The 12353-nt window shown below is 60.3% G+C and overlaps 1 protein-coding gene across 1 annotated transcript in view; it reads right to left on the bottom strand.

The window, feature by feature from the left end:
- Window positions 1-12353, bottom strand: part of EXD3 (exonuclease 3'-5' domain containing 3) — a 77354-nt gene that overhangs the window by 33807 nt on the left and 31194 nt on the right. Inside the window, 3 exon segments of the mRNA XM_078061312.1 lie at window positions 2636-2730; window positions 5633-5767; window positions 7029-7087. Of these exon segments, the coding sequence (XP_077917438.1) occupies window positions 2636-2730; window positions 5633-5767; window positions 7029-7087 (289 nt within the window).

The following is a 12353-nucleotide window of genomic DNA, read 5'->3' on the forward strand; positions in this document are numbered from 1 at the left end:
CCAAGGAGCTAGGCACCCCTAGAAAACACCTGCCCCTCCCCTCCTGTCCCACAGCCCGTCAGACTCCACATGCTGCCTGGGGGACGACCCCATTGTTTGAGGGGTGTCTGGACAGCAGATCTGCTCCTGCCTCACACTCAGCTGAGACCTGTGGGGTGGGGTGGACCCTCACGGGGGACACACCCTGAACTGGGGGTGCTGGGCTAAGGCTGGCCCAACACCCCCAAAGACTCTTCTGGCCCCAAGCCCTGGGCCCACCACGGCCATGACCTGACCCTGAAGTGGGGACCCTGGGGGTCAACAAACGGCATGGCAGGGCTGCTGGAAGGAAAGACGGCCCCACCCAGAGCCCGCATCCTCAGACCACACAGCCTGCCCCTCACGGTCCGGAGTCCTGGGTGGGGAGAGCCTCACAGCGGCCGCCATGGACTCGGCGCATGGTTCTGTGCTGAGAGCCCCCGGAGCCTCACCTGTAGGCAGCTGAACTCTGTGCCCGCCCCACGTTCCCACCGGGTGATGCCAGCAGGGCTCCCCACCCAGCACCCACGGACGGCATGCAGGTGACCTCAGAGGCCCTGTGCCAGCGATGCGGGTCCCCACGGGGGGCCACTCCTTAGTGTCAGCCCAGTGCTCTAGTCCTCCAAATGCAGGGGCAGGTGACCCACCTTACACGCCCCTGTCCCTCAGGCCCTGGCACCCCAGAGGTCTTTGCCGCTGGGACCCTCCTTGGAGCTTCTGCCCCTAACACTCCACTCTTGGTTTTACTCTGCAGCTGGTGGAGGCTCCTTCCTATAGCTGCTTCCCCGGGGTCTCAGGGGTCCCACCAGTCGGCCGGTCCTCTTAGGCCAGGCTCAGGGCTTCAGGGGGAGCCCCAGCCACCGCCAGGACAGCCAGCAGCTCCCTGCTCCTCGCTGACCCTGACCTGCCCCGACACCGGCCTGCAGGTGTCCACATACCCTTGCTTTTCCCATCTATGCTCCTAGTGCCGCCCGAGGGGCTGTTTAAAGTCATGAATCAAAGCATCTTGGTGATGTGCTTCTGTCTTTGCAAAAGCCCCAAATATTGCCCTCTTTTCTGGAGGCAGGCACCTTCATCCAAGGGCCAGAGAATCTGCGTAATTTCTCAAGGGTGCCAGACACAAACATGATGACAATTAAGCCTCCGAGTGACACAGAGAAACAGATGCTGACCAGAGATGGTGCGGAAATGTGGATACAAACCATAAAACAACCGTGGCCAAGACATTCAAAGAAAGAGAAGACAAAATCAGAAATACGTTCAAGCATCAAGAAGCCGCCCAAAGTGAGACAGCAGATCTGAAAAAGACCGCATTACAACTTCTGGAGCTGAAGATACAACAATCAAAAAACATAAATGATGGATGTGATTTGTAGTTTGTTGGACACAGACGAGGAGAGGCTTAGTGAAGCGGGAAAGAGCAGAAGTCATCCGAACACACAACGAAGGGGACACTGGAGGCGGGGGGAGAAGATCAACACACAGTCAGGGGCCCAGAGAACAGCGGAAGAAAGCAGGAGATGTGATGTGTGAGATCATGACTTAGAATTTTCCAGAACCGACTGAAGACAGCAATCCAGATTCAAAAAGCCCAACACATACCAAGGAAGATAAATACAAAGAAATCTATAACTAATCTCCTCACAGTGAGACCACAGAACATCAAAGACAAAGAGATTATCCTAAAAAATAGCCAAAGGAAAAAAAAGATTGCTTTCAGAGACAAGAAGGTAGATTTCTTCATAATACGTTTCAACCCAAAGGACTGACGTTATACAAGGCATGATCTCCGATCACGATGAGATTGAGCCCACACCAGAAAAATAACTAAAAATGGCAAACAGCTTGGAAATTAAGAAATACATTTCTAATTAACTCATGGGTAAAGAAAAACTTATAATAGAAATTAGAAAATACCTTGAGCTGCACAATAATAGAAATAATATATATTGAAACTTGGGGAATATTTTAAGAAGAAAGAAGGCTTCTAAAATTTAGTTTGGTGGGCTGGGGAGGGCAAACAACAGAGAGGACCAAAAAGCCAAAAGCAGGTAACAAAAGCAAAAATGGCAACAAGTGGCATTCCTTCAAACTACAAATTAGTTTCTGCACAACAAAGAAACAATCAACAAAATGAAAAGGTGACCTATGGAGTGGGAAAAAACATTTGCAAACCACATATCTGATAAAGGGTGAGTATTCAAAATATGTAAGAAACTCATGTAACTCAATAGCAAAAAGAATCCCAAATAACCTAATTTAAAAATGGGCAGAGGAACTGAAAAGACATTTTCCAAAGAAGACATCCAAATGGCCAGCAGGTATCTGAAATGGTCCAAGACATCACTAATGATCAGGGAGATGCAAATCAGAATGGCTATCCTTCGACAAAAGACAGGAACTGAGAGGAGAGGGGAGGGGGGAGGGGGCAGGGGAAGGGGGAGGAGAGGAGCACCGGCCCCTACTCCCAGGGGTCACTGCAGGTGGGCAGAGGGGCTTGCAGACCTCAGTCCGCTGCTCAGTGCCCAGGGTCCGTGATGGTGGGCAGGTGACGCAGGAGGGGGGTCGGGGGATCCTGGCCGCCCCGGGGCACGCAGGGTGTGGGGGCCCCGCTCACCTGGTCCAGGCCCTGCTGTCCAGCAGGCTCAGGACCTGCGACGTAGCGCTCTGGGACCCAGCCTCTCCAGCCTCAAGGAGGTCACCTGTGGGTGTCTGCAGGGAGAGAGACACGGCTTTTTAACTTAATACACGTAAGACTTATTTTCGTCAAAGTCACACACACAGAGTTGAAAACTCAGGTAATTCTAGGAGGCCTGTGGAAAGAGCGGCACGTCACCGTGTCCCAGCACGCTCCAGACCCTCACACATCAATTCCGTCACGGCCAGTATTTGCCTCTGTGTTTCCAAGGAACATACTTGTGCGTGACCTCTTGGTTGTTCAGTCTTAGGGTTTGGTACGGACATCTCGCCGTGGACGGCGCGCCGCGTTCCGACCTAAGTCAGGACACACTGTGTTCACGCTCTCACGACCAGGCAAGCGCGGCCAGTGCAGACCACACCCCTTCTCTTCAGGGTTAGTGCTTCTCTGGTTTTATCGCCTCCTTAGTTTCCAGACCTGAGGACCCGACCAGCCTCGCCCTGAGCCAATGAGGAGGTGAGCGGGCCTCCTCGCGGCCCCCCGGCTGCCGGCTGCTCACAGCACACCTGCAGAAGTAGGTTTGTGCTCTGCCTCATGCTGGCTTGAGGGCTCGGCTGAGCTGAGGCTTTGGGGTTGAAGTAGCTGTCCCTCAGCACGGGGCAGGCGATGCTCCCAGAATCCCGTCTGATCCCCGTGCTGCCCTGGGTCTGCAGCGTGGGGCTCATGCACTCTGGCCGCCCGCAGACCTGCTGCACCCGACCCAGCCACCTCGGGAATGAGCTCTGTCTGCTCTTCTTTCTGGGGTTCCCATTGTTCGGATGTTGGGCCTTCCTGACAGGACCTCCAATTTTTCTTTTAATCTTTTCTCTCTGATTTTCATTGTTTATCTGTTTTGTACTTTTTGGAAGGCATCTTCAAATTTATCCTCCAAACCTCTACTGAGCTTTTCACTTTGCCATCATATTTTTATTGACAAGAGTCCTGTTCTGTGTTCTGAAAGCTTCCCTGACTGTGGCACAGAGCCTCAGCCTGGTCCTCAGCTGAGCCCGGACGCCACGGCCCAGGGTCCCCAGGGTCTGGCTGACCGCCAAGGAGTCTGGGCCTTGGCTCCTGGGCCCTCCTCGGGCTCTGTGCTGGACCCCACATGCTCCTGGTGGCCGCGGGCTCAGCTTCCCAGGCTGCTGCCTGACCACCGGCACCCAGAGCCCCTCCCGTCACTGCCTCTCTCGCATTCTCTTCAAATGTCTTCTCCATTTTAAAGCAGAGACAATAATGGGTCTGCCAGAAGCACTTTTTAGAACCCAGTGTTTATCGAGGTATCACTGACACGCGGCGAGGAGTGGGGATCGTGGGTGCACTTGCACCTGAGGACCCGCTACCCACAGCTCAACACAGATGCGCAGCCCTCGAGCTGCCCCTGCCCCCTTGGCCACGCTTTGGACCAGCAGAGACCACGTGCCAGGTTTTGAACGTCCTACCGTTGGAATCACGGAGTCCAGACGCTTGGGTCTGGGCCATCTCACGCAGTGCGGGCTCTGGGACATTCCTCCACGTTATGTGTGTAACGTGTGTGGTCCAGCTGTGGCTGTGGACCGGCCTCTGGGTCCGTCCAGTGCTTGGGGACTAGGAATAAAGCTGCTGTGAACACACCAGTCTCTTCACAGACCACGCACCCATGTGTCCTGGATTTGCTCCAACAGTGGACTGGCTGAGGCAGTCCTAGCCCATGTTTTGCTGGGGCCAGCAGCGCCGAACAGCTTCCTCGAGTGGCCGGGCCGTGTTAGCCGTCCCCAGCTGGGCACGGGGGTTCCTCCCTCGCTAACGTCTGGTATGCCAGACTTTTCCGTGTTAGCCATTATGAAGGAAGCCACTGCGTCTTTTGCAAATATTTTCTCCCACTCTAACCTGGTCTTCTCGATTTTTTTAAAGATTTGTTTATTTACTTATTTGTCAGAGAGAGAGAGAGAGAGTGAGCGCACAAGCAGGGGAGCAGCAGACAGAAGGAGAGCCGACTCCCCGCTGAGCAGGGAGCCTGATGCAGGGCTGGATCTCAGGACCCCGAGATCACGACCTGAGCTGAAGGCAGACGCGTAACCGATTGAGCCACCCAGGCGCCCCTTGTCTTCTCATTTTTAAAAATACTTTAAGTAATCTCCACACCCAACATGGGGCTCGAACCCAAGACCCCAAGATCAATAGCCTCATGCTACTGACTGAGCCAGTCAGGTGTTGCTCTATGTCCCTCTCCAAATATACAGTAACGGTGATGACAGCCAGCGCTAGGTGTGCCGGGCTGGGCGCCCCGCGCGCTCTGTCTGCTTCGTCGCATGTTAAATCACACAACCCTTTGAGACAGGCAAAATTAGCCCCATGTGAGGGCTGAGGAAATAAACCCAGGAAGTGAGAGTGACTTGCTCATAGCTCCAGGGCAGGTGGATCCAGGGAGGTCGGCCCCAGAGCCCAGGGTCTGCATCTCAAGGGGGGTGGTCTCAGGCCTGGGTGGCTCATGGCGCCGGATCAGGCCCCCAGTGCCTGCAGATGGACGGGAGGCTCGAGGAGCCTCCACAGACAGCCAAGTGCTGCTTCATGCTGTGGCCGCCGCAGATATGTGACCAGCAGATGCCACCCCACGCCCACACTCGGGCGACCCTCGCGTCACGTGTGTGTGCAGCTCAAGTGACCCCACATGGGCTCCAACGGGAGTCACCGATGAGATTTATGAGGCGCAGAGGTGAGTGAATGGACAGGCGCTGTGACTTCCAGCGTGTAGTAAATTGTTCACGCAACCTGGAGAATTATTTTTGTTCATTTAAGAGACTTAACTGTGTCTCGTCTGGTTCCTGCCAGGTGCAGCCTCTGGGCTCCAGAAGCAGGTCCCTCTCTGGCTGACCGAGCCGCGGCGTGTGCGGGCCACACACGTGGCTTTCCCGAGCGCCTGCCGCCCCCTGCCCCACCCTGGGCCCCCATGGGGCTTACCTGGCCACGACTCTGACGTCAAAGCTGGGCTGGCACCAGGAGTCCAGGAGGGCCAGCAGCCTCCTCTGGAGGTCCGGGAAGCCGGCTACATAACGCTCCACGAGGGTCACCTTGTCCTGGAGGAGCAGTGGGGTGCTCCCATCTACGGGGAGCACATCCTCAGGTCACAGCCTTGCAGGCGCCTGGCACCTCCACCCCCGGCCAAGACCCCAGACTCACCCCCAACCCAGAGGAGGCGTGGCCAGAGCATCCGGACTGAGAGGACCCGAGGCCCCTCCATGTGACCTGGCTCCCTCAGGGAGTGCAGAGGCCCGGCCAAGTGTCTGACTACATCCGTGAAACACCCCAGACTGGCTCCCAGGGCCCGGTGCACTCATCCCAGCCCATGCCCTGTGCTCGCACACCTACACACACGCGCACAAACACATGCAGGCCCCACTGCTCCCTGGGCCTGGTCCCGGGGCTCTGTGGTCATCCCCATCTTCATTACAAAGGACTGGAGGCCCCCAGAGGCAAGGGGCATCCTGGGGAAGATCAGCTGTCCCCTTGTCTTCACTGAGCTGCGGGGAGGCAGGAGGGAGACCAAGCATGGGCAGCAGCCCCGATGGCCCAAGTGCCTCCTCACTGGCGCAGGGGGCATGCCCGTGCACGGTGCCCGCAAGAGCCCTGAGCTGCCCAAGCCCGCCCGGAAGCTCAGAGGAGGCCCCTGGCCGTGGCTCTGGGCCTTGGGACACTCAGGCCCTTTCCACCGCAAGAGTTCAGGCCTCAACAAAGCCCCCTGCCAGTGGTCCCAACAGTAGACCCCTCCTCACCTCCTGTCCTCTCCGTGTGACCACATTGGGTCAGGCTGCCTGGAGCCCAGACTGAACAGGGACCCATCTGCGAGGTTGGGACCTCAGGAGGTGGACCTCACGGGGAGCCCCATTCCTCAGAGACCCTCTGGCCACTGCCTTCCGAGCATGTTACACCTAAGTCCAGGGACTGCCCTCCTGGGCCCCACCCCCTCGGGCCCTCCTTGCAGGGTCGGGTGCTCACACGTGACCCCTGCCCTCCAGCACCCCCAGCCCCACCCAGTGAGGAGCAAAGCCAGGGCTCAGTGGTAGGAGAACCCCCTCCCCAAATCATGTTTCTAGAGACCCAGGCTTTATCCAAGTCAGAACCTAAATGATTTTCGTGAAAAGATACTTACCTTTTCTTTCTTTTTTTTTTAAGATTTTATTTATTTATTTGACAGAGAGAGACGGCGAGAGAGGGAACACAAGCAGGGGGAGTGGGAGAGGGAGAAGCAGGCTTCCCGCTGAGCCAGGAGCCCGATGTGGGGCTCGATCCCAGGACCCTGGGACCATGACCTGAGCCGAAGCAGACGCTTGACGACCGAGCCCCCCAGGCGCCCGACACTTACTTTTCAACATCAAGTTCGAGCTGCAGCTTCAGCTTCAAGCCCAGCATAACGGCCTGCTGATCACAAATGCAGCAGGTTACACCGGGCCTGGTGGGGAGCAGGCAGCCCATGGCGGGCGCTCCCCCCTTCTACACCTCCCAGTCACTGAGGGCACAGGTCCAACGGCCTGGAACCCAAAGCCTCTGGGCAGACAGGCCAGGCTCCACAGGAGGCGGGGCAGGGGGGAATGCCCCGGCAGGTGGGTCCTGCCAGGCTGGGGTGTGGCCTGGATGGGGCGTCAGGGTGGGTGCCGGGCCCAGGTGGCTCTGGTCAGGGGTTGCCCATGAGTGGACAGAGGACCAAGAGGGAGGGGCAGACAAGAGGCAGGAGCTCTCTCACCTACCCCCAGACACTAGCACACCGTGCTTTCCCCACACCTGCTCTCACCTGCCGCATACCGCCCAGAAGTGTGCCCTCCGCCTGCAAGTGCCGGGCATGGCCAGTCATGGTGCTCACAGCCAGGGGCCAGGGCTGTGCACCCTGGGGGCCTGAGGGACTGTGGCCCTGAGGTGCAGGGGCCTCTGAGCACTTTCCACAAGGCATACTCTGTGTGCACCCCAAAACGACTAATGAGTGCATAGCTGTCTGTCCAAAAGGGTGGGCTGGCCCCAGGGGGAGTGGTGGGGTCTGTGTGTTGGGGGATGCACAGCGCTGCCCCTTTGGTCCACAGAGAAAGAGGCTCTGAACCCAGCTGCGTCCTGGTGAGGCAGGGAGCGCAGCAGTCCCAGGAATGGGGAAGTGGGCACCGCCGAGAGCCCTGACCCCCCCCTCCCCGCGGCCCTTGCTCACGGCCACAGGGACCCTCCTGCGACTCAGCATGGAGAGCGCCCGGGGCCCTGAGTGCCCGCACGTAGCGCAGGCTCGGCTACTATTAATAATTTCCATACATCGCACTCCCATTATGAGCAAAAATAACCGGGGGAGCAGCCGGGCGCCCCGCCCCACGCAGCTCACACAAAGGACCAAAATAGCGGCCTGGGAAAGGCTCGCTCAGGCCTCCGGCCTGGATCGCGCGGGGCGGGGGCGCGGGGCCAGGGGCCTTTCCCTGCGCGGCGCTGACCCGGCGCCTCCACAGCCTGGCCGAGGTCCAGGAGCTTGGCCGCTGCCAGGCCCCGCGGGGGCCCGGGGGAGGGTGCAGAGGGGCAGGGCCTGGGGAGGGGCCAGGGGCTGGAGGAGGGAGGACCTTATTGTTTCTGGATGGGAGACCCCCTGAGAAGCCACGGGAGCACCAGGCCCCCATCCAGGAAGGGCCCCCATCCAGGAAGGGAAACTGGGGTGGTCGAACCCTACTGCTTGTGTCCTGCATCTGCCATGTCCGGTTAGCTTCCTGGCTCCTCCAGGGCCAACACCCGGAGCTGGGCTTGCTCAGGCCAGGCCACCATCGGGAAGGGGCTGTGGGAGGGATACCTGGGGGCTTGGGACCCTCCCACCCTTCAGACCAGGCCATGGGCCAGTGACCCGGGGAGAGATGAAGCGGGGGGAGCCATAAGGCAAGGGGGGTAGGAGGAGGGGGCACAGAGGCCCCGGGGGGCTGGGCCTCCCCCTCCCCCCCCCACCTCTGCTGGGCTATCAGTCTCTACCAGCCGCTACCTCTGCCCCCTAAGGACAAGACTTCATCTGTGCTCTAGGCCCCAGCCCTCAGTGGGGCTGTGGGGGGATCTTGGCCCCCCACCCGCCCAACAAGCCCTCTGAATCCTGGGGTGTGGGGCAGCCGGCAATGGTGGCCTGGGTGGAAGGGGGCACGGCGGGCACTGCCCCTCACAGCCGCGGGAGGGGCTCTGCCACAGAGGGCAGCCAGCCCCCGTCACCAGCCTCCCTGAGGGTCCCGTCCCTCTGCCCACGGGGACTGCCTCTGCCTTAAGGAGCCAGTGAGGCCAGGGTAGTCCTCGGTGCCAATCCCAGCCCTCAGGGCTCTGGTTGGTCCGTGGTGCCCACTGGCTGAGGGGGTGGGGGCCGGTGTGGAGGTGCCAGCTGCGCTTGGGGCCAGCCCTACCTACCCCGGGCGGGCAGCTCGGGCCTCAGCACACCCCACCTGGCCACACAATGACTGTCGTAACGGGGGTCAGCGTGCTCGGCATGGCCCTTCTCTTCTCCCTGGTCCCTCCAGAGCAACCAGCTTTCCATGCAGCCAGCACTCAGGGTGACCTCTCTCAGCCCTGCGGCCTGCGTGCATCGCCAGCGTGCCCAGAGCTGGATGACCACAGGCACCCCGGGGACAGTTCGGGAGGTGCCTTCATTCGGCACCTGTGGCCCAGGGGTGCGGTGGGCAGGAAGGGGGCAGCCAGGGAGGGTGCCCTGGGGGGATGGCTGACAGCAGAACCCTTGGCCTGGCTTCCGTCTTGGGGGGGAGCCCCATGTAGTTCTACCCCTGTCATCAGGCCTGGCTTAGGATCCGTCTCTGGTCATTTTTCTGCCTGAGCTTCTGCTGAGGTGACAGCAGACCAAGCTGCCCACTGCCTGGTCACATGAGGGACCCAGCAGGTGTAGGAAGATCACCTGCCGACTCAGGCACCTGTGATGAGCAGGGAAGGTGGGAGGGGCTCAGACCCCACAAAAGGAAATTGCCGAGGAATGGGCCTCCCTGGCACCTCCCTGGCCTTCCTGGCCTCTGCATGGAGGCCACTGAGAAGGGAGGCACTGGGCTGCCCAGCAGCTGGGTCAGAGCAAGGCTGGGGACCCCTCTGGCCAGACAGGTGCCAGAGCTACTGCCTTTGGGGAGGGGCTGGAGTGGTCACCGTGGGAAGAGCATCCACGGACCCCCGGGCTGCCCACTCCGCTGGGCAGGAGCGCCGGGCAGGTGCCCAGGCAGCCAAGCCCAGACTCAGCAGCCTCAGACCCAGGACGGGCCTGCCTCCCACCTCCACAGCTCAGCTCGGGCCTGGAGCCAAGGGGCCTTCCCCCCCACCCCCCCGAAGCAAAGCTATCTTTTTACCTTGATAAGCTGTTTAAAAAATGTAAATAAAATAACTCAGTAGACAAAAGCGGGCATTCATCCTGCCCGGAGCCAGCCGCCGCCCTCGACATGAAATATCGGCGCACATTAAGTCGTGAGTCCCTGCTAATCCGAGCGGACAGGCCTGAATGCGGTCCCTTTCGCCGGGCGCGGCGGTGGGCACTGGAGCGTGCATCGCCTGCCGGGCCGCCCCGCTTGGGGACAATGGCTTTTCTTCGCAGAAGGGGCCTGTGCGGGACAAGAGCCCCCTTTGTGTTGGGATTCCTGCCTTGGAGCGCGAGGGAGGTGCATTCAGCCGGCCCTAGACACTCTTTGAAAGGCTCGGGTGTAACAGAAGACGCGGAAACACTAGCCCGCCTTCTGCCTCCCGCATTCTTGCAAGCCCAGCCGCTCATTCAGCCTGCGGAGAATGGCCCTGCGCCACAGGAGCGGAGCCCCGGCCACATTGTCGCTGGCCTGGTCACCTTGGTTTCTCAGCACCTTCACCAGCCTCGAGACAAGAGCCTGGGCCGGGGCATGACAGCCACCAACACAGGGCCCACACCGCCAAGGACCGAGGACTGGCGGCCCAGGTGAGGCCTACCTTGCAGTGAGCCTCCAGGCTGGGACTGGCCCCCCGGGGAAGAAGGCCCCCCTGTGGGGTGGGCCCGGGATCCTGCCCACCGAGCCCTGAGCCACCACAGGTGTGGGGAGCAGGGTTCATGAGCCCCGCTGTCCCTCAGTTAGGCTCGACTTTGGGCCTGATGAGGCAGTGGGTGGAGGTGAGCCAGGAGCGAGCCTCTGGATACCCCTGGAACGCTGGACCTGTGACTCGGTGAGAGCGCGCCCCTGAGCTGGGCGCCCCAGGACCTCTCCACCGCCTGCCTCCCCACGTGGTGATCGTCACATCTCAGGGCCCAGGGATGCCGCGGGGACCCCTGTCCTGCAGCAACCGCCCAGAGCCACCCCACACGGAGCCGCCCCTCCCTACTCACCGCAGACCCCTGTGCCCTTCCGCCTCACGCAGAGCCAAGCCACTCCCGGTGCTCCTGGCCCGCTTCCATCTTCTCTCGGAAAATTCTGGACTTAAGTGAGAGCCGGTGCTACTCACAACAGAGACTCAACAAACCCACCGAGCCCTCCAGAGCCCCACAAGCTCTAACCCAAAGATTTGTAGCTACTAAACCCACATTTCCACATTTGCCCTTTCTGACCCAGGCCTTCCCAGGACAAGGGAGCCAAATGACCTGCCCCCGGCATGGCCCCAGGTCCAAAAGCATTGCACGCACTGGAGAACTCTGCTGTCATGACCAGTAATCTGTGCCCTACACTGAACTTCTGCAAACAAACACGGGCATCATTTCCGAGGGGCTGGTCCTGGGGACCACTGGTACAGGTAGGATGGGGGTCCGCCCAGCCGGTACAGCAAGGATGTATGACCCTCACGGGGCACCCCGCTGGCCGGACCTGATCCAAGTGAGGCACCAAACTGCAGGAGTTGGGTCAGCCCAGGTGAGGCCCCTTCGCTCCAGGGCAGGGCCTCAGGATGGGTCCAGAGAGGTGGCAGGCACAGCACTCAGGGCTATGGAGGGGCTATTCCTGAGCTTCTGGAGCAGGAGCGAAGTGGCCAGTCCCCAGGCCGGGTGTGGGTGTGGCTGCAGGGCCCCCCACGAGGACACAAGGGGACGGTGCTGTCCCCAGCCAGCAGCAACTAGAAGCAGCTGGGCCCCGAGGGACCTGGGCTGCTCGTCCACAGGCCATGCCAACACAGAGGCCGAGCGACCTTGCGAGTGAGTGGGCCTGGGCAGAGGCAGAAGGAGGGAGAAGGGGGCCTCCAACCCCAAAGGGTCATGTGGGAGCTCCCTGGCAAAAGCTCCCCTGGCCTGGGAGGCTCTGGGCTGGGAGGGCTTGGAGGTCCAGCTGTCTGATCTAGGCCCAAGGGGTGGCAACTGTGGGCAGAGGGACCCCCTCACCCCTGACCCTCTTAGCCCCCCAGAAGTGTTTCTGGGAACTGACGAATGAGTCTGGACGGCAGCATCTCAGGTGAGTGGCTTGGCCACAGGACTTCCAGGCCAGAGCCAGGGTGTCCTTGGGCCGCTGACCCCTCCTGAGGACCCAGTGGGCACCTCAAGAGGAAGGACCCCAGGTCCTGGGGTGGGGGCTGCTCGCACGACTCTTTTTCAGCTTGGTGAGTATGAGAGTCTCCTAGGACCCCAACGTCTGGCACAGCCCTGAGCTGGGCCCTTGGGGTGGCTGGTCCCTGAAACCCTCTGCACCAGACCTGAAGCCCCCCACCCCTGGGGAGCCCCCCACAGTGGAGGGACAGAGAGGACACTGCCAGGGTGGAC

The sequence above is a fragment of the Halichoerus grypus genome, chromosome 14, assembly GCF_964656455.1.
Source record: "Halichoerus grypus chromosome 14, mHalGry1.hap1.1, whole genome shotgun sequence".
Taxonomy (NCBI): domain Eukaryota; kingdom Metazoa; phylum Chordata; class Mammalia; order Carnivora; family Phocidae; genus Halichoerus; species Halichoerus grypus.